General features: G+C 49.8%; 1 protein-coding gene across 2 annotated transcripts in view; it reads left to right on the forward strand.

Annotated features, from left to right (window-relative positions):
• Positions 1–21668, forward strand: part of RGS10 (regulator of G protein signaling 10) — a 46915-nt gene extending 25247 nt beyond the window's left edge. For both annotated transcript variants that reach the window (XM_060286243.1, XM_060286244.2), the window contains one exon: positions 11811–21668. In XM_060286243.1, the coding sequence (XP_060142226.1) occupies positions 11811–11957 (147 nt within the window). In that variant the 3' untranslated portion in view covers positions 11958–21668. The remainder of the gene's footprint in view (positions 1–11810) is intronic.
• The last annotated feature ends 887 nt before the right edge of the window (positions 21669–22555 follow it).

Consider the following 22555-nt stretch of genomic DNA (forward strand, 5'->3'; position numbering starts at 1 on the left):
GGACAATTTTTTTAAGCGACAAAATATTTTAAAAATAACTTTTATTAAGAAAAACTTTTATTGACCTAACTAGAAAAATCATACATGCTCAACAAAAGAAACTTGGAAAACCAAAATATAAAGATAAAAACAATTCATAATTTTATGCCTGGAGATAGCATTTAACGTCTAGACTTTCCATCATTTTTTTTCTATAAATATGCATGTGCACACACGTCTAACAAATGTGGCACAATGCAGTTCGAACTACTTACTGTAAATAAAATACTTTTATACCCTGTTGTTAAAAGTCATTTATTTGAGGGGAAGACAGAGGTACTAACTATCTTCCTCGGGCATAATTGGGTGGAGAGAAGGTATTTGGAATCTGAGCTGAGTTCACAGTGAGTCCCTGCAAAGGCCTCTGGGTTCTGTTTCACTTCAGAAACCTCTGCCTCTTGGGGCTCTTGCTGGCAACTGTCAAAATGTATGCTCAGCAGAGTCTATGGGTCTCTGCTCCCCAAAGGCCCTCACAAGAGCCCTGCTTTCCTAAGTGAAGGAGAGTGAAGCTGAGGGGAGCATGTTTGGAACCACAAGATTTCACGTAACTTAAAAGCCTCCTCAGCGGCTTTGGCTTCGTTGAGCACCGCCTGGCTTTATCGCCGAGCTGTCTGAGCTGGCTGCGTTCAGCACCGGCTCACCAGGAAATCTCCAGGGGCCTCAGCCCCTTCCCACGGCAGGCAGTGCCCGAGCCCTGGAGGCTGCTGAGAGGGCAGCGTGGACTTTGGGGCACAGCTGGAGCCTAGAAGGATGGGAAGATCTTCCCTGAGCATCAGATGAGATGACTTGACATCCACGAATCTCATTTAAAGGAGAGCTTCTCGGGTCTTCATTCAGATCCTGTTGATTCTTGGTTTACACACAGTTCTAACAGGTTCTGGTTTTTCAGTTCACAGCCCATTTGAAGTGCTGGTAGAGGCTGTGGAGTGAGAGGCAGCAAGAAGTGATGGCTGACAACCAGGGAGGAAGCAGAAAAATGATACTAAACACAAAACCACAGCACAGTGATTGGGAACCACTGAGCGTGGGGAATCTCACAGCCCCACACACCGCACTGGGGGCATCCCTGTGCTACAGGACGGTGATGCAGTTAGTGATCCTAATGACCCCAGATTATAAAGCAAAACTTAAATTGTGGTCAGTGTGTTCACTGAAGAATGTGTTAGGCGTTTTAATAAGAATTTCATCATAGGGCTTTCCTGATGGCTCAGTGGTTGAGGGTCCGCCTGCCGATGCAGGGGACATGGGTTCGTGCCCCGGTCCGGGAAGATCCCACATGCCGTGGAGCGGCTGGGCCCGTGAGCCATGGCTGCTGAGCCTACGCGTCCGGAGCCTGTACTCCACAACGGGAGAGGCCACAACAGTGAGAGGCCCGCGTACCGCAAAAAAAAAAAAAAAAAAGAATTTCATCATACATGATATCTTTTTTAAAAAATTATTCATTTGTTTGTTTGTTTATTTATTTATTTGGCTGCACCGGGTCTTAGTTGAAGCATGTGGCATCTGCATTGCAGCATGCGGGATCTTTAAGTGAGGCCTGAGGGATCTAGTTCCCTGACCAGGGATTGAACCCGGGCCCCCTGCATTGGGAGCGTGGAGTCTTAAAGCTGGACCACCAGGGAAGTCCCCATAAATTATATCTTAAGAGAAGTTGGGGGGCTTAAAACTTTGTTACCTGGAAAATTCATAATTAGAGAGACTGTTCTCTGATTTAATTCTGTGCTGCCAACGTGGCCCAGGTGTGTGCCCGGCACGTGCCTGTAAAGCCAGGAGAGGTGAGGGTAGCACTGGGGGCATCTCCCTGGAACTTTAGCCTACAGTCAAAGGCTGCTGTTGGACAATTTTAAGTTGTGGGAAGCAGGAAGGAGGAGGTGATCTTACAAAGAGCTGTTTTCTTCAATGGATTGCACTTCACTGCAGTGGCTTTTTAGTCTTAAAAACTCCCCTGGGAGGTCTAGTTCAGTTCTGGTTGGTTTGCTGGTGTGTGAACTTGTTTTTTCTTTCATTCCTTTATTCTATAAATATTGATGCAGGGCCTCCTATGTACCGGGGACTGTGCTAGGAACTGTGTGTGCAGTGAGGAAATCAGCACCTGTCCACCCAAGAGGACAGACAGAGATAAATGCTAAGAAGGAGATAAAACAGATGACGGGTTAAGAGTGACTGAGAGGGGCCTATTTTGGGTCTAGTGGTCAGGGAGGACTCCTTGAAGAGATGCCTGAGATCTGAGTGGCAAGGGGGAGCTGCGTGAGAAGACTTGGGGGCAGGACCTTCCAGGGAGAGCCAATGGCAGTTGCAAAGGCCCTGGGGCAGGAATCCACTGGGTCTGTGCCTGCAGTGGAGTGAGCGAGGGAGATGAAGAAGCTAAGCTGGAAGGGACTGGCCGGGGTTAGGCCCTGAGGCCATGGCAACCAGTTTAATTTCAACAGTGACTGTAGAATGTGCCGGCTGGGCTCATAAGGTTTGGTTCTCTTGAAAGCCGGGCACCTTGGCTCTGATCCCCAGCTCCGGCTGTGCCCGTCCCTCCTCAGCCAGTCAGGAGAATGCAGATGACTCGGTGCAGATCCATCTCTGTTCTAGAAACTCAGCTGCGAACCCGCAGTCTCCTGACCATGGCTCATTGTTTGTATCCTGATGACCTAACCCCCTACCCCCTCCCTTACTCCTCCCTGCCCATCACTTCCTGGACGCTGAGCTCAGATTTACTGTCACTGTCACTGCATGTTAAGTAAGGCTGGAGGGGGAAGTGGGAGCTCATGTTCCAAGACTGCCTCCATCTGTCCCCAGGTGGGTCCTGTTTCCTGGTGTGGCTTCTGTGGCCTCATCGGTAACGTGGGGCTTTCGGCAAACATGGCTACCTCTCCAAGCAGCAAAGCAGTCCACAAGCCTTCAAAGCCCCATTTTATTAATTAATTAATTAATTAATTTTTGGCTGCGTTGGGTCTTCATTGCTGTGCACAGGCTTTCTCTAGTTGCGGTGAGCGGGGGCTACTCTTCGTTGTGGTACGTGGGCTTCTCATTGCGGTGGCTTCTCTTGTTGGGGAGCATGGGCTTTGGTAGTTGTGGCTCGCAGGTTGTAGAGCGCAGGCTCAGTAGTTGTGGCGCACGGGCTTAGTTGCTTCGCAGCATGTGGGATCTTCCTGGACCAGGGCTCGAACCCATGTCCCCTGCACTGGCAGGCGGATTCTTAACCACTGCACCACCAGGGAAGTCCCAATGCCCCATTTTAAAAAATTGCTCCCTGATGGCCACAACCTTGTTTCCGTAGAGCCGACTTTTCTTTGACTTTAGAATTTAGCAGCTTTGAAACTTTGGCTAAGATGCCATCCCTCCCTGAGCCTCAGTTTCCTCATTTGTGAAATGCAGGTTATGATAAGGCAGTTGTGAGGATGAAATGCACTCATGTCTGTGAAACACTGACTTGGTGCAGCACCTGGCGTGCAGCCAGCCCTCCACAGGTGTTAGCTGTGCATGTCCTTTAAATTGTCTTAATGCAGTAGTTCTTAACTGTCGTGGGACATGGGGCAATGTCTGCAGACATTCTCGGTTGTCATGATCGGAGTGGGGGGGGTGCTTCTGGCACCTAATGGGCAGAGGCCAGGTTGCTGTCAAAACACCCTGCAATGCACAGGACAGCCCTGAGCCCCCCCACCGCCCCACGACCCCCTACACACACACATATCTGGTCCAAAATGTCAGTGGTGCCCAGGTGGAGAAACCCTGGCTTAACGTAACTTTCAGAAATGTAGCAGAATCCACGTGCCTTACCCTCGCTAGGTTCCCACCTTTCAAAAAAGCACCAGATAATGTCTGTCAGTTTTCTACACTTCAGTGAATTCTGGGGAAACATTAAGGCGGAACCTCTTCACAGTTTACACTGCTTTTGTGTGTGCATCTTATCTGACTATCAAGTAGGCTCGGGGAAGGTGGAACCTGGCACCTCACTTTACGAGAGAAAGTTCCCTTGAGGGGAAGGTGACCTGAGTGGCCTGAGGTCCCAGAGCTGGAAGAGGGGAAACGGGGCATGAACCCGGCGCTTCTGGTTCAGCCGGACTCCTCCTGCCACACTGAGGCCCATGGTCCACGGGAAGCAGTGGTGTTTGTTCTTACTGTTCTCCCTCTGGTCTGTGCCGCCTTCTTCCTTTCCTGGGCGCTGGTACAGCGGCATGGTCTTTGGCGATTAAAGACCAGCCAACACTCTTACCTTCTTCTCCTTTCCCACCTTCGCCTCCCTTGCTCAGTAGTGCTCTCCTGTACCTCCAGCCCTGGCTGATTCTAGAATATTCCCATCAGTCACTAAGGCACTGAGAGTCACCCACGACATGAAGGGATCAAATTAGTCACAGCAGCCTAACACGTACAAGAAATGACAGTGCCGGTCTGTTCTGGCCCTGTCAGCTTGGTGGCCTGGACACATGTGTCCTTCTCAGCTACGTGGCTAGAACTCCAGGGAGGAAGGCCAACACAGCCAGCACTAGCCACGAGCACATCCTGTTACTGCCTTGCCCAGGATTCTGGACAAGTTAATTTTAAAAATTATTTTTAGGGCTTCCCTGGTGGCGCAGTGGTTGAGAGTCTGCCTGCTGATGCAGGGGACGCGGGTTCGTGCCCCAGTCCGGGAAGATCCCACATGCGGCGGAGCGGCTGGGCCCGTGAGCCATGGCCGCTGAGCCTGCGCGTCCGGAGCCTGTGCTCCGCAACGGGAGAGGCCACGGCAGTGAGAGGCCCGCGTACCACAAAAAAAAAAAAAAAAAAAAAAAAATTATTTTTAATTGTTAAATTACTATATGCATTGTTAAGATGAAGAGAAGAAAATTCACATAATCCAAGAGGAGATGAAAAGCTCAAATCCCCCAGTTCCTGCCTCTTCCCTCTCACTTTCCGCCTTATGTTGTGTATCCTTCCAGACCCTCCCCCGAATGTTTGAAAACGGAACACTTTGAAATCTGCTCAGTGACTTGAGCTTGTGCCATATGAAAGATTTAAAACAGAATTCTGCTCCTGCAAGTTTCTGGGCACCAATTTACACAACTTTCTTGCTCTGAAGCCTCTGGTTTGAATTCCACAGCGTAGAATGATGGGTTCTCTGGAATAGCAAGGAGATTGGAGAAGAGGGAAGGGTCAAGGTCATTGCTCTCTCGGACCATGAAAGAGAAGCCTGCAGGTTTGAGGGGGGCAGGGGGGCTCATTCTTCTTCCATAAATCTTAGGGACCCCAGTGCCTACACTTACTGCAGATTTTGCGTGTTGCCAGGATGCCCTCACCCAGGCTTCGGGGTTGGTGCTAAGTCTGGTCTGGGGAGGGCAGAGTGGAGGTGGTTTTCTCCACTGAAAAGGAAGTCCTCAACCTCTGATGTTTAAAAAAATATCAAGAGACTTCAGTGAGATGTCAGCACTCCCAGCCACATCCTTGACAGCGAAAGGAACCATGCACCAGGCCCCTTTTTAGCAGTGTCGTTTCTTTGAATTTCCCCAGAACCCAAGAAATGAGAAGTGCTTCCTTTGTAGACCTCAGTAAGAAGGGTTGGGCCAGCTGGTGAGGACCCAGGGGTGGGGGGAGGGGCTGCCACGCCTACCAGGGTCGTCTAGGAGTCCACTCCCTCTCCTAGCCCCTCGCTTCTCCAAGTCTGCCTGTGGTGGGAACTGGAGCTGGACTTACTGGGCACCTCAGTCTTGGTGCCAGCTGCCTTTTGCTCTCAACGGTCAAGCCCAGTCCGGAGAATGACATGTTCCAACGGGCAAAGCCAGAAAGAACGGTTCATGGGTTTTCATTCAAGTGGAAGGAGCATTGGATCCTGGCGTTTGCCATGGCCCTATGGCTTCTGAGGGTGGGGAGGCAAGGACAGCATTTGAAATACTTTGAGTTTTGGGGGTTTTTTTACAACTTTAAAATGGAGTTTAGGGGAAGAAGAGGGGGTAGGGGACGGGTGCCAGAGAGCATTGAACTTTCTCCCTGACGGCCAAAGGCGAAAATAAAACGCCTTCACCCCACGTCGAAAGCATGTCATTTCAGCTTTGGATTTGAGTATTAAGGACTCCAGGATCAAGTGGACAAATCACCCCCCTCCACCCCTGGCAGTGAGACAGCACCAAACCCATGGGTGTGCGAGCGGATTGCTCGCCGGGCAGGGGTCTCTGTCTCTGTCCGTGTTCGGCCTCTTTCTGGATTTCTGCTCTCACCTTGGCACGGTGTCCACCTCAGTGGGGGGCCTGTCCAGGAAGCAGCACTGTCCAGGCGACAGAACCTTCTGTGTGGCCTTCCCTGGTGCTTTGGGACAAGGGCTGGCCTGAGCTTTATCTTCTTACTTGCTCTCTGCCAGCTGCCCTCAGGCCTTCTCCCCCATCCCCCCATCCCCAGAGCGGGAGGTGATCTTCCATCAGGGGTGGGGACGTCCCCATCTGTGCCTGGCCCCAGCAGCCTCTGCGGCGCCCCGCTGATCCTTGCCTGAGGGCTGGAGGTGGAGGCTGGTTTTCTTCACACTTTGTGTCTGTCCGTGTGGTGTGAAAGCATGTCTGAGGTCTAGGTGTGCAGTTGCATTCTAGAACTGCAATTCATGGACAGTTATGTGTTCTTTCAGTCCTTTTCATGTAAAAACTAAACCAGATTCTTGAAGCAAATATGAAATCCCATTAATAAAATTTTCTGTTGCAGTAAAGGATTCATGTTTTTTCCTCCTGGTATCCAGTTGAAATAACATGGTGGAGGGCTTTGAAGAGGAGGTAGGATACGTGTTTAGTTTAGGTCTTTAATGGCCTTGTCCCCTAAGACGGGTTAAAAGATTTATTAGACTTGAAATGCACTTGAGACAGGGATGAAACCTTCACGGAGAGGCCCTCAAGGCTGGTTAAGCTTCTCATTGTCTATATGGCTGAATATGCGTCTGTGAGGGAGTCCTTTTCGGGAGCAGCAGACCCGGAAGAGTCTCAAATTGAAGCACCACGTGGATATTTTCCTTTGCAGAAAGGGGAATGCTAATCGGTCGCGCGGTCTGGGATCTGGGGAGGGCGGGGCGTCTTGTATAACAACTTTGAGTGGGGAGACCTCCTGGCAGGAAGACCCCCTTCTCTGTTTTCACTTCGAGTCCCAGCGCCAGCAGCCTGAGGGTTGGCTCCCAAGGTCACGACATTAAGCAATTCACAGTCCTGGCGTCCAGCCCCCAGATGTGGGGCTGCTGAAACCTGAAACCTACTGGGCCACAGCTGTGATGGCCAAAAAAAAAAAAAAAAAAAAAGGTAGGGAATGCAACTTAGCTGCCAACTTGAGTTTTTTGCTCCACAGGCTGCCTGTCTCCCCGAAGGGGTGTTGGTCAAGGAGTGTTGGTCGGCAGCCTGCAGGCCCGGCCCCTGCCCACCTGGGTCTCCACCTTCTTCTTTCGCTTCCCTGCAAACAACTAGAGGCGCATGGTCAGGGGACGATCACAGCCCAGCCCCAGTGAGGCCAGTCCTCCCTATCAGAGAGTCCTGGTTTTGTGGAACCTTCTGGAACCCCTAGGGCCATCTCATTTTCTGTGCACAAGCAGGAGTGAGGTGAAATCAATAATTTGACTGTGTTCATTTCCAAGGGCTGTCATAATAGATTATTGTAAACTGAGTGGCTTAAAACCACAGACATTTTTTTCTCTCACAGCTCAGGAGGCCAGAAGCCTGAAACTGAGGTGTCGGCAGGGCTGTGCTCCTTCTAAAGGCTGGAGGGAAGACTCTTTCCTGGCCTCTTCCAGCTGCTGGTGGCCGCTGGCAGCCCTTGGTGTTCCTTGGCTTGTGGCTGCATCACTCCAACTCCAAAATCTCTGCCTCTGCCTTCACATGGCCTTCCTCTCTCTCTGTGTGTCTCTCTGTGTGTTCTCTCCTTTTCTTATGACAACACTCCTTGGATTTAGGCCCATCCTAAGTCCAGGATGATGTCATCTTGAGATCCTCAACTACCCCTATTCCCAAATAAAGTCACATTCTGAAGTTCCAGGTGGACCTAAACTTGGGGGTGGGGCACACCATTCAACCTACTATACTGACCTTTGGGGATGTTTATTTCCCACTTATACACACAAGCACTCGCTAAAGAACGTAGTTGGGATCATTGTTTTTAGTTTACGTGCATTTTAAAAATTCTGTGTTCAGTCACTTAACACGCACATACATTTTTCCATGTTAAACTCCTATGCAGTCTTCATTTTTAATGACTGCCTCTTGCTCTGCCACGAGTGGCAGGATAGCCTGGAGGTTAGGAGTGTGGGCTCGAGAGCCGGACGGCCAGAGTTTGCATCCTGCATCCTTTTTGCACCCTCTTTTACTCACTGTTATGGGCTGAATTGTGTCTCCCTCAAATTCATATGTCAGACTCCTAAGCCCCAGTACCTCAGAATGTGACTGTGTTGGGAGATGGGGGTCTTTAAAGAGGTGACTAACGTTAAATGAGGTCCTTGGGGTGGGCCCTACTCCAGCCTGACCAGTGTCTTTATAAGGAGTGGAGATTAGGACATAGACACACACACAGCAGAGACCAGATGACCCTGGGGAAGATGGCCACCTACAAGCCAGGAGAAGCCAACGCTGCCATCACCTTGATCTTGGACTTCCAGCCTCCAGGACTCTGAGGAAAGAAATTTTTGATTTTCAAGCCACCCAGTCCTTGGTACTTGTCATGGCAGCTGAGCTGACAACATACCAGCCACTGGGGCAAAACACCAAATCTCCAAGTCCTCCGTCCTTCCCATGTGTGATTGGGGTCCTCGGGTTCGGTGAGGATTAGAGAGGATGCTCCATGCATTGCCTGGCGTGTGGTTTGAAGGTGCTCTTAGTGGGGCTGGTACCACCCTGAATTGTTTTGCCAACCCTCTGTCATTGCTCGGTGGGTAGAGTCTATTCATTCACTGGGTGAATGTTTGTTCGGCCTCCGTCATGGCCATTTGCCCCGTGATAAAGAAGGCTGTGGTCAGCAGCTGGGTACCTGGTGTTTGGCCACTTTCTTTCTTTTCTTTTCTTTTTTTTAAATTTATCAATCACTTTGTTTTTTAAACTTTTATTTATTTTTATTTTATTTTTGGCTGTGTTGGGTCTTCTTTGAAGCGTGGGCTTTCTCTAGTTGTGGCGAGCAGGGGCTGCTCTTTGTTGCGGTGCATGGGCTTCTCATTGCGGTGGTTTCTCTTGTTGCGGAGCACGGGCTCTAGGCGCGCGGGCTTCAGTCGTTGTGGCACGCGGTCTCAGTAGTTGTGGCTCGCAGGCTCAGTAGTTGTGGCGCACGGGCTTAGTTGCTCCGCGGCATGTGGGATCTTCCCAGACCAGGGCTCGAACCCATTTCCCTTGCATTGGCAGGCGGATTCTTAACCACTGCGCCACCAGGGAAGTCCTGGCCACTTTCTTGAAAGAGATTTTTAGGACATTCTCTATCCTCTAAGCCATCTTCACTGAGCACCAACCATGAGGAGCCCTGGGATGGGAGCTGCCTATTGCCATGAGCTCCTAGGCCAGTGCCCAGGAGACCCTTTGCCGGTGGCAGTGAAGACCCCGTGCAGAGATACCAGGCAGCTCACAGCCCCAGAAAATGAGACTCTTGGAATCAGCATCCCTTTTCTTCTTCAAATCTGTCCCAGTCTGATGGCTGCAGCTGCCACCCCCTGACTCGGCGGCACCAGGAGCTGCACCTGCAAGCAGGTGAGGGCTCGTGGAGAGGGCAGCCCCAGCCTGAAGGCCTTCACGGGCATCTCACACCCGCCCATGGCAGGGAGCAGCCCGTCTGCTCTTGTTAAATAGCTCGCAGCCCCCTCCCCTCACGCTTGCTGACGCCAGGAGTGCCAAAGGGGCAGCCAAGCCTGTGGTGTCCTGGCATCTCCTGGAGGCCGAGTGAGTCCTGCCAGGTACTCGGCTGAAGCCACCTCCCCTCCTCCCTCCCCCACTGCCTCCGGCCTGGCCCAGGTGCCTCCAGCCCCAGCCTTTTTGCTTCTCTTCTTTGAAGAGCCACAGCAGGCAAACAGGATGTTCCACTCCCACACGTGGAGACTCAGACGAGACACTTGGGTCGAACCGCATCCTGCTGGCAGAGCTGGGTCCCATCCGCTGCGGACCTGGTCGGGATGGGGTGCGGGGCTGGGGGCCGGGAGAGCACTCGCGAAGCTGCTTTCATTAGTCACTTTTCGAGCATCGTTCCAAACTGTGAACTTGGTGGGCATCTCAAAGTTCCCTTTGGGGGCTCTTGTGCCAGGAAGGGCCGAATAATGCAGGTGGTGAGGGATGGCAACACCTGCACGAAATGATAATGGCATTCCTCATCCCCCGTCTCACCCCTGGCTATGATTCTAGTATTTTCTGGGAGGTGTTTTTTTTTTTTTTAATGAATAATTTCTCCAAACCGTAGCACATCAGTCTAGGATTACAAGATGGCTACAAAATAGATGGCTGCCATGGAGAGGCACAAGGTGGGAGCTTACAGAGGCGTGGTCTTTCTGAGCAGTGAGATAAGACTGGAAGGACGCCCAGGGAAGGGCAGGCAGTAGCTGAAGAGTTTAAAGAAAACCCAAACTCTGCTGAAAGCAAAATGATTTAAGCGGTTCTCCCATGGTTGAAGCCGTCTTGGGAAAATGAAGGTGTCAAGGCTGAGGTCCAGTTCTCCCAGCCCCCAGGTAGATGTTCTGAGTCCCTGGACACCATCAGACATTTCATTTACGAAGTAGTTTGTGTGCCTGTTGAGAGAGGACAGATTGAAAAGACGTTTTACCACCCACTTGATAACCCTGCCTGGCAGTGAGCAGCATTCTAGACACCCCTGGAACTTTCCACTCGTTGAGCCCATTGGTGGTGCAATAAGGGGAGGCCCCAGGGTGCGCAGGGCGGATTTTCGGTCTGCAGAATGCCCTGAAAGCTCGGTTGAAAGGTCTGAGAGAGGTGGAGAGAGATTTCTCAAAAGAGACTGTATCCCTCGACCACCAGAAAGCGCTTCCCTTTTGCTTCTCCTCTTCCCACCCCTTTGCAGGGCAAGGGAGGAGGGTGGTGGCAAAGGATGGGGTGGGAGGAGAGGGGATGCTGGGAAGAGAGGGGGCAGCTCTCGGAGGACTTGGGGTGAGGCAGGCGGCAGCCCTCTAATCTGTCAGGGTTTCTCCCCTTGCACCTGATGAGCACGTACCTTGGAATGATTTCTCTCCCAGAGATGCACTCCTGGAACTGTGTGAGCAAGCAGGTGTTTGCATTCCGCAGCTGACCGCTATTTTCTTTCATTAAGGCCTGTTCCCAAAGCCTCTGCTTGCCAGGACTACCGTTTCACTTCCCTGACCTGCATTGAATAAGCCCCATTTTGTTTCTGGGCATAATGATAGGTTTGTTTGAGATCTGGGATGCCAGACTTCCGGGGGTCTTAACAATATTGACATCGTCTGATATGACAGTGACAGTGGCCTAGTACACTGTCGTCTCTACAGAAATGGTTTCTCTTCTGCTATCTCAAGTTCCTGGAGCCATACATCCCTGTATTATCTACCCAAATAAAGTGGAAATTCTTAAAGGACCTCTTGATACAAAGGTATAAATCAGTGCTGTGCGAACCTATACTTCCGTGGAAGATATAGATAGGTTTGTTTCGTGTGACTCTCTAAGCTCTTATATTCCATTGAGAAAATTTCAAAATGACCCAAAACACCCAGGAAATCCAGCTTGTCTAGCACACGACGTACTTAACTTCCTTTGTGTGTTTGGCACGTATTTTCCTCAGCACACGATCGGTATTTAATAAATATTCGATGAGATGATTAGCCTCACCCTTCAGATTTTGTTTCCTTTTCCCCTTAGATCTTCAACCTTATGAAGTACGACAGCTACAGCCGCTTCTTAAAGTCTGACTTGTTCTTAAAACACAAGCGAACGGAGGAAGAGGACGAAGGTCCACCCGATGCCCAGACTGCAGCTAAAAGAGCTTCGAGAATTTATAATACATGAGCCCCCAAGACACTGGCAGGACTGGCAGCTTTCAGAAGCGAAGGAACTCGCTCTCAGGACCGTGCAGGGTTTATAACCTCTTTGTTTTCTGCAAGGACTGAAATGTGCAAAACGCTTCCATGGAATATGTGTATTTTATTACCTGCTTGACCAGTAAGTTTTGCATGATGGCTAATCTTACATAAAAAGACAAATAGCTTTGAAGTTTTAGTTCTCACACACACCCAAAGGGGGGACAGTCCTTAAAACACTGGACAGTTTGAGTATTTCACAGCTTGATTAAGCGTCATGTGAGGCCACCAGGTGAACATACAGCCACCTCTTACCTCTAAAGTCTTTGCCCTGCCTCTGTGTGTGGGTCACATGTGTCCACAGATTCACTTGGTGAACCAGCTCAAGAATGAATTGATCTGACAAGCTCAGGTCACTGGGGTTTTGTCTGTCAGGTGCCTCTTGGGTTAAATACTTCTAGAGAGTAAGTTCAGTGCTGGGAAAAGAAAATTCAGCACAGCCTCTAAAGATCTGGGGAGCTGCGTGTGGGTATCGTCAGAGGGCTCTTATTTCTTGCGCGTGGGTTTGTTCTGGTTTTGCCCGTAATCCGTGACATTTCATGCAACAAAGATAAATAGTTCATTTTGACAGAAACAAGATCTCAACCAGGAAGAAAGACAAATGGGAGACTGTTCAGGGTCCCCATGGTGATGCAAGGTGGTGCTGAATGGGATGGTGGCACTGGCCCGTGCCGATGATGGAGCTGGGGGGATGTTCCCTTCTCTTGCAGCCCTTTTGGTGAAACTCTTTCTTCTTGATGCCTACCCCTTGCTAGACTTGTTAACTCTGGGCTTGAGACTTCAACCAGAGGAAGGAAATGCTGTCTTTGGAAGCCCCCTCTTGGGTGAAGAGGCTGTGAGTGAAGTCCTGCTGGGCCCAGGCGCCCCCAGCAGAGCCCAAGGTCAGGCACGGTTCCCTTCTGCTCATTGTTCCTGCCGTCTGCTGCTGCCAGACCTTCTCCAGCATGTTTGCCAAACCTTAATCTCCTGTTTGCACAAACAGAGCAACCAGACTCTTACTTGAGAGCCTTCCAAGTCAGACGTTCCCATTTGCAAAATTCCCTGCTGATGAGCCTGACTGTATGATTTATCAATCAAGCCGGGACACTTGAGAGAGAAGGGGAGTGAGCTTAATCATCACGCTGGGATAATAGGCATCAGCTGGTTCTGTTCCCAGTGAAACCAGTTTGCATAGTCACCCTACTGACCACCCTCTCCTAGGGCGACCACTTGGGCAGTTCCCCGGATTCTCCTTGTCCATTCACTGTGGTCGAATGCCCCCTGTCCTTCCACCTTGGACCTGGGGAAGGGATGGTCTTAGGAAGCCATTCACTGCTGCCAACCAAACCACCCAACTGAGGATTCGTCAGAAACAGCAAATGCTTGATCCCCCCGACAGGGGGTTTTCTGCCTCCCCCAGGTCATCCCCGACATGCCTTCTCTCTGCCTGGGATGAGATAGTAATGCTGAGAATGACACCCAAGGGCCCTGTCATCTGGGAAATTCAGTCCATCTTCAAGCAGTGCAGACTGATGTACTTGAAAGAGTAAGGAATAAAAACAACATGGGTTCTCTAGCTCCACTTGCAGTTTACTAGCCAGAAAAGTGCAGGGATGCGGACCCACACACCCACTGCACTGTTGCAGCTGCAGGATAATTTCAAGGTGCCAGGGAACTGAGCGAGCTGCTTGGTGCTCTCTTTTGAGAGCCTGTGCTGGGCGGGTCCCAGAGACTGCAGGTGGGCTGGGAACCCTCTTTCTGGCTTTTACCCTTTTACCCCTGGGTTCAGAGGCCCTTTGAGGTGGTGAGCTCTTCATAAGCACATAAAGGAAACAGCCAGAGTTAGCTGGGAGACTGTCTGCCAGAAGAAAGCCTCTGGCTTAGGAGCTGCCTGAAGAGCTGAATGCGGGTGGGAGGGTGAGCTGCCCGTGTTCAGCCACGGCTCACTTCTCACAGCACTTCCCCCAGCTCGCTCTGGCTGGGCTGCCTGCATCCCTGCCAATCGCGGAACTGAGGCAGGTACAGAATTCAGCTTCCTAAAGCCATTGCAGAAGTGAGACAGAAGTGTAGGGAATCTGTGTAGCCAGACCCATGCTTCTACCCAGCTTTTCACTTTCACCCTATGTCTGTCCATCCGTCCATTTATTGATTAATATTTAAATTGTGTCTGCAATGTGCTAGGGATTGTGTTAGGTGCCAAGATTCAATGGGGGGAGTATAGCAGCCATGACGATTCATGCTCTAGTTCACAGGTGTTCTAAAATGTAGGTTTTATTATTATTCAGGTGTGGTGAGCCCAGCAGATCAGGAGACGACTATCATTGAAAGGACAGTTTCTAAGAGAAAGGAGCAGGTCACACCGTGCAGGGCCGCGTGGGGAATCACCAGGGTCGGTCAGAAGGTGGAGAGAGTGAGGGAAACGTAGGCAAAAGCCTTTATTGTGGTTTCCTTGGAAAAGGCAGGGCAAAGGGTAGGTTTGGCTAGTTTGTATCGTTTCCGTGGGCTCTGGGGCTTAGGGACTGTCCCTAACTGGTACCTGGGCCTGAGTCATTAGGGCAGGTGGCCCAGAGTGTGAGAGCCCCATAAAGAAGGGACCTGGGGATGTGAGCTCTGCATCTGTCAGTTGTTTTCTGCCTCTAAGAATCAGCTAGCGCTGGGAGGGGCAGTCCTGCCAGTGCCAGCCAGGACCCAGAGGTCAAAGCTTCAGAGTAAAACACGCTTATGACAACAGTCTGCAGGGTCTCAAAATCTCAACCCGCAGGGCATAGATGTTGTGTTTGATGGGGCATGTGTCTGAAAGCTTTCAGTGCAATTGCCTTGGGCACAGCGCAAATGTAATCTCCAGTTGGCTACAAGCCCCATCATTCCCTATTGCCTTCTAACAGGCTATTCACAGTTTACATTTTCTGCTGGCTTTACAGTTTGTGCCCTGATCTCCATCTCCTGTATGCAGAGAGCACGGCCTTGGTGACATTTTCCTCTGTGACTTTTCAGTCATTAATGATACCTCCAGATCCACTCTGCTGACCCGCCCAGCTTTCTCAGAGTCAGTTGCGGTTCACACTCCTGCACCATCTTGCTTTCTCAATCACAGAACTCCCCTCCAAGGCAGGGCGGGGGTCACCTCACACTTGAAGAACACCTTTCCAAAGGCTTCTTTCCCATTGCTTCATACACAAAACCTTAAAAAGTGGGAGAACATCTATTTCTCCCATTTTAGAGATGGGAAAACCAAAACAAAGGACATGACTCACACGTGCTTGTGAGTGGTGGAGTCTGAGGCTGGAACCAAACCTTCCATCTCCCGACCCCAGCTCCCTTTTTGGTTCATCCTCTGCCTGGACAGGGCCCCAGGGAGGCCCAGCGCTGGGGTGAATACTGGCATTTTGGTAAAGATGCTCCTTTACTCATACAACAGATGCTTAATGAGCACCTACTACATCCCAGGCCACATACTAGCTATAGGAATGTAGGGGAATTAAAGAGTGAAGCATGGAGAATTCCCTGGCAGTCTCGTGGCTAGGACTCTGCACTTCCACTGTAGCGGGCATGGGTTCGATCCCTGGTCAGGGAACTAAGATCCCACAGGCTGTGACGTGCAGCCATAAAATAGACAAAAGTCATACTATACACAGTTCAAAAAAAAAGAAAGAATGGAGCATCAACCCTGCCAGCAGCTGGTCGGGAGATGAGATGGGGTTTTTAACCAAAAACTCCTCTGTAAGAAAGAAAGTGACCAGCCCCTGGGAGAGAGACTGAGGGGACAGGGCTGGCCAGTTGTGTTCATCTCTTAAGTTTACATGCTCAGTTGTTTTGTCTTTTCCCTAAATGTCAGGGGGTTAATTAAGCTTCATGTTGACACTGGCGGTGAAGTGATTTCATTTGAAAAACATGAGAATAAGTACTCTCTGTTCTCATGGGGGATGAGCTTTTTAAATTCCAGTCTCAGGTTAACTCCAGAGAATGAAGAATTAGTTAACTGCGTTTCCCATTACGATTTTGCTAATATGTCCTTTCTTGTGTTAGAGTCGGGAGCTGATGAATTGGTACCCAACTCCCAGGTCCCCGCCCTGAATTTGTGAGCACACTGTTTATACGCTTGGCAAATGCTAGGCAAGCGCAGTCATGACTCGCATTCTGTCATTATTTACTTTAATTTTGGCCGCGGATGTTCTAGAACTTACATTTATTTAAGTGCTAAATGGTCTTGTTGTACCATTAGCTTCCAGGGTTTTAAAACTGTGTTTCTTCTCATACACTACAGTGAGCACTGTGAAAGGACTGACGCCTGGGCAGGGAGGGGAGAAACCTCACACACAGATGGGTGCAGGGGTAGAATCTCTGTCGAAATGGTCCCCAAATTGTTCTCCTTGGATTCCCACAGGCACTGCAAACTTTGCAAGTCCAAAGTTGCTGAAGCGGAAACCTGGGGGTCCCCCCTTGGGGCCTCTGAGTGAGGGTCTTGCAGGGTACACTGGCTGGGTGCTTGCACGGGCATTCACAGTGTTGCATCCACCTGGAGAAAGGGGGGACCTTTTCCCAACTCCCAGAAAGCCACTGGGTCGAGAGACCTGGAAGTGGCCTGAGGGCCTCCCCTTTCCTGACTTCTAGGCTGATCCATCAGCAAGTCCTCTAAATTCTGCTCCCAAATCTATGTTGAGTGCATCCATCCTTCCCACCTCCACAGCCCTGGGCCCTGGCCAATCTGCCTCTCTCGTGTCTTGCCGGATGGAGCCTCTGCATAGGTCAGTCCTCACTGCACACCCCTCCCCATCTTCATCCAGCATCCACCTTTTAAAAGCAAAACCCTGACCAGGTTGCTCACCTGGATAAGCCCTTTCTGGGCCTTTCTTTGTGCTCAGAATGAAAGCTCAGATCATGACCATGGCCTCAGGACTGCAAAGCCAGGAGAGCTGAGCCCCGCCCCAGCTCACCTTCTGTCCCTCTACAGCTCATTTCAGATGTGAGCAGGGCACGGACGCTGCTTCCTGCAGCCTCTGCACAGGCTGCCTCCTCCTGACCTCGGCTCCTTGGCTCTCAGGCCAAATGTCAGCTCCTGGGAGAGGTCTTTCCCGAGGACCCCACTAAGCATCCCCCTGCCCGCTTCCCAGCGCCTTCAGAGCCCTGGCACGTGGCTATTTCTCTGTTACCAGCTTATGAGCTCTCTCCCCAAGGACAGGGACGGGATGTGTTTCACCGAGTTCCCAGAGGTGAGTCTACTGCCTGGCCCCGAGCAGCCACGTGGTGGGCCCTCCATAAACGTTCCTTGCGTGAGCAAAGGAATGTCAAGTGGGTCAGGATCTCAAAGTTTGGTTGGTCTCATTCACAGCCTGGCACTCCAGGGTTGCCCTTTGGTAATGGTCAACCCTTGTGATTGCAGAATTAGGAGGCCCACCACTTCCTGAGCACCTCCCACGTGCCAGGCATTGTGCAAGGCGCACTGCAGATGGTGTCAAACTTGGGCAGTGGGTGTGGCCTCCACTATATCAAAGGGGGCTGACCTTTGGAGGCATTGAACCTGCACCAGGTCACCATGGCTTATGGTTGGTGCTGCCAGGATTGGAACCCAGGTCTTTTAGACCCCTCCACACACCCCCTCCCAGCCCACCATCTTTCTCTATACCAGGCTGGGCCAGATTTCAGCTCAGACAAATCTCTGGCCATTCCAGCTAAAAAATGGGACTCTCTTTCTGCTCTCTCAGGGACAAGGCCACCACCCAGCTGGTCTTGACCCATCCTTCTTTTTCCCTCGCAGGATATGCAGAGAATACTTTGCCCCAGCAAGGGAGGTAGAGTCAAATGCTCCTTTAAAAAGTCTGGTTTGGTATTTGCAACCAGTTTTTTTCCCCAGTTAGTGATATATCATGACCATCTTTCCATGCCAGTAAACATAATTATACACCATCCAAAAAAAAAAAAGTCCAGTTTCAAGATTATCTAGGGAAGATAAATGTTTCCCTTGTGCTAATTCCAGCACAGTTTATATTCTATTTTGCAACGCGGGCAAACTGTTTCCTTCTCATTTAAGCATTTAAACTCTGTTTTTTAAACTGTTATGGCATACAGATCGCCTAAGAGTAACAGATGTCTGCTTGATGGAGATGTTCCCAGGAAAAGAATTTGCTGCTTCTTGGTCTCCAGAGGAAGGATGCCTTTGCAAGTATGTGGCTTTTGGTCCACATGTCCCCTCTTGTACCCTCGTAAGATGAATGGGGGAAGAAATATAGTGCCACTGGCTGCTTTGTAAATATCTGTATTTACAGATCCTGGCGATTACAGAGGTGAGACCCTGGTCTCCCAGGAGGGCTGTCCCTTCCCCTCCTGGAGGCAGTATTTCTCTGAATTTTCTTAGGTGGTTAAGGTCATGGCCCATCTGGAGACATGAAAATGTGGGTCCACTTCTACTGAATTTGCAGCTTTCCCCAGAATCTTAGCAGTGGAAGAATCTCTCTCAATTATTTTTATTATTACTTTTTTACTATTGACTAGCATGAGAATTTTGATTAAGATCATGTCATGGAGTTTGACTGCCTAAATTCTAACCCAGCTCCAATGTTTATTAGCTGTGTGCTCTTGGGCAAGTCACATTATCTTTCCAAGCCTAAATCTCCTCACCTGTTAGATGGGGATAACATTGACTCAATGAGATTTAATGAGATGATACATATAATGTACATAGCACAGTTCCTGGCCCATAGGGGGGTCCATAAATATTAATGATCCAGAGTCATGTAGTCTGTTCAAGGTCACAAAGGAAAGATGTAGCAGATTCCTAGTCTGGGCTAATTCCTGAGTCCTTGGCTAGGGCTCTTCCTCTATGTCATTTGAGTGAACACAGGAAGAGCCCCAGGGCCAGGGAGCTGGATCTGAATACTGCTCAAATGATTGATGTAGAAAGTGAGTGGGTCTCAGAGCAGGAGAGGGTCAGCACCAGAGGACGTGGAGGGCAGCTGGTGGGGGGCGGGAAGGGGAGACCAGGATGGGCTTGGGATTGGGTGTCAAGGCCGGGAGGGGGCTCCGTTGCCAACCTGGAGGCAGGCTCCTAGTTCAGCCAAGTGGCCAAGTTAAAGGGCAGGAAGTCTGAGAGAGGGTCTCTGACGGAAGGGGTTCTGACCAGGGAAAAGCAGTGAAAACAGGAAGTTGGTGGTCTCTTCTGGAGCCCCTCTGCGTCTGAAGGAAAGGGAAGGGAATCCAGTAGATGTCCTCTGGGGAGCTGCTCGTATCCTGGGCGACTGTCCCTCGGCCTGCGAGAATGATGGTTTCCCCTGGGGGAGGAGCTGCCCTCGCGCTTTCCAGGATGTCCCCGACTCTGCTTCTGCGAGAGGAGGGAACCCGGCACAGGGACAGCTTTCCTGAAGTTCCCGGCTCGGGCTCACGGGGGAGCTGCTGAGCCATGGAGAGAGGGCGCAGCTGGGCTCTCTGCGGGGAGGGGCCGGCAGCGGGGGAGGACCCTACCAGGCCCTGGGCACCACACCCACCCCCGGGGAGGGGTCCCCACCCGAGGGGTCCCCACCCCCCCAGAGGCGCCCTGCGGTGCCCCCTCCCCAGGTCCACTTGTAAAAGGGTTTTTGTGCTAATCACCTTCCGAGAGCCCGGGTCTGGGGATGGGGCAGCCCTGGAACTGCCACGTCCATGCCCGCTGACCAGGGCCACCGCCCTGGCTTCTAGGTGTGAGTGGCAGGAAGGTGGGCACTCTTCCTAGCCGCCACGGTCCCACAGCTGTTTAGGCAGGAGGATGAGGCACTTCCTGCATTTACACTGAGATTTTCTTTTGCCTCTTTTCCGCGGCCTCGCTCCCCCCAGCCTCCCACCTTGGCCTCTGCTGGCCCCAAAGACCCAGACAGGCCATCAGGAGAGGACTGTTTTGTTCATTTCATTCATTTCTAAAGTCACTGTTAATTTTCTTTTAAGCACTTGGAAACAATGTTTTGATGTGAGTTTATTAAAGAACTGCAGGACTTTGTACAGTAAACTGCCTGGTACAAAAGCTGCATTAACGAAGAGATCAAGAAATGACTAGCTTTGTGCACAGAGGCTTAAAGGTTTAAAATTGTTGAGATATTAAATTTCTGTCTTTCTAATCGGTGGATTTTAAAAGTATATCTCCAAACCCTCATCTTTTATCTCTGGTGTTTGTTCTGAAATGTGGTTATTTCTGAAGCCTCCAAGATAAGAGGTTAAAATTTCACTCTTTCCTTCCCAGCTCTCTGGGCTGCATTATTATTTTACGGGTAAGGGGATGGCTTTTTTTTAAAATTGAGGAATAATTAATGTTCAGTAAATATACAAATCTCGAGTGGGCAGCTCAGTGACTGTCCACATTTGTTTACACACATGGAATCACTACCAGGTCCAGCTACAGAACAATGCCAGCGTCTGGGGGACAGCTTTTAAGGGGCACCTTCTCAAGAAGCTGTGCTTTTTCATCCTACCTTCTGTATTTCCTGTCTCGGTTCTCACGGATGGAGATCTCGGTACCCTGTCCCCAACTCCTTGTCCAGCTGTGTGGAGTGAGAATAAAGTGGCCCCTCCTTCATGCACAGAACTCTTTGAGACTTTCCTCTGATTTTTTTCATTAAGAAAATTAGTTACTTTGCAAAATAGTTACTAGCCAAGGTGCCATTCTGCCTTTGTACAATTTTGTGGCAAAGTCGGGAGGGATTTCAGTGGATTCGTCCATGTCTTTACATCCCTGCTTCTTCAGTGCTGACCAGTTGCATTGCTCAGTTTACCACTAACCTGTTACATTATGAAAACTACTTATAGGGCTTCCCTGGTGGCGCAGTGGTTTAGAATCCACCTGCCAATGCAGGGGACATAGATTTGAGCCCTGATCCGGGAAGATCCCACATGCTGTGGAGCAACTAAGCCGTCTGTATGCCACGGCTGCTGAACCTGTGCTCTAGAGCCCGTGCGCCACAACTACTGAGCCCACGAACCACAACTACTGAAGCCCGCGTGCCTAGAGCCCGCGCTCCAAAACAAGAGAAGCCACCGCAATGAGAAACCCGTGCATCGCAACAAAGAGTAGCCCCTGCTCACCACAACTAGAGAAAGCCCGCGCACAGCAATGAAGACCCAACGCAGCCAAAAATAAATAAATAAATAAACAAAAACAAAAAAACTGCTTATAGGAAGAGTTTCAAAACATTCAGAAAAGTAAAAATACGATTACAATAAAACCATTGTCTATATTTAATCATTGAATAATTACCACTAATTATTATTAATAATTATTAGCCATGTTTCCTCTATATGTTCATATTTTTTTGCCAAACTATTTTAAAGAAAATTAGATGTAATGGTTCACCTAAAGTAATAACATTTATTACACTTAGTAAACTGAACAATTATTCTCAATATCATCTAATAACAACTCCGTATTAAAACTTCTCAAATGACAGGACATTTTGAAGTGTCCTTTTTTCAAACCAGGATCCAATCAAGGAGCTAGCATTGTAATGTCTCTCTGTAATTTAGACCAGTCTCCCAATCTTTTATATTTTTTGTTTAATGGCGTTGCCTTTGTCGAAGAAACTAGGCTAAGTATAGTATAAAATGCTCCACATTCCTGACTTGTTTTATTGTTTCTTCATGGTGTCATTTAGCTTGTATTTCCTTTACTTCTGAGAATAAATTAACATTATGTATGCTGACCTTTCTCCTTAGTCCAGAGGCCCCTGAATTTTCTCAGTTCACGATGCCCTTGGAGTCTCATAAATCTTTTCAGTGTTCTTAGGTTAAGCAAACAAACCCCAAACTAACTGTTCCATTTATTAAACAGGTCCAAACAATTTAATAAGTATTTGTGTCCTAACAACTTCATAATTGATTTAAAAAATCACACACATACATCAACGTTTAAAGAGAGTATTTCTATTTCATTCAAAAATAACCAAAATTACTTACTAATGGAATGTGTGCGCCTGTGGGCTCCAGCCAGCTTCTCAAACCTTGGAATCAGATTGACGCCACCACCCTTAGATCCTGTCCCATAGCGCTTGTCATGCGGTACTTCCTTTTTATCACAGCAACCACCGAAAACCCAGCTTTAGAAAGATATGGCTCCATCAGAAGGAATGTAGCATGATCTAGTGTTGAAACCATGAACCACCTTGAGTTAATTCAGTGTCAGCTATCCCTGTGTTTCCCTTGAAAGTGTAAGATATCCTCTGGCACTCCTGTCAGTTTGTGGTGGCCTCTGGGTGCCTCGGTGGGCAGTTTGGGAACCACAGTATGAATCCAGCATCTGCTAACTTCAGCTGCAAGGATTGCAAGCGGCCAGAGACAAAGTGAACAAGCACAGGTTTGTCTCAACTAAATGAACAGAGAACACCACCTCCTTACCTAGAGCAGTGCTTCCTAACCTCACTACGCATCAGAAACATCTGGGAACCTTACTGCAATGAACACTCCTGAGCCCTGCCCCAGGGAAACTGACCTGGGGGGTTTCAGGTACCTGTTTAAAAAGGGAGCATCCCATGGGCTTCCCTAGTGGCGCAGTGGTTGAGAGTCCGCCTGCCGATGCAGGGGACACGGGTTCGTGCC

The sequence above is a fragment of the Globicephala melas genome, chromosome 16 (genome assembly GCF_963455315.2).
Source record: "Globicephala melas chromosome 16, mGloMel1.2, whole genome shotgun sequence".
Classification (NCBI taxonomy): domain Eukaryota; kingdom Metazoa; phylum Chordata; class Mammalia; order Artiodactyla; family Delphinidae; genus Globicephala; species Globicephala melas.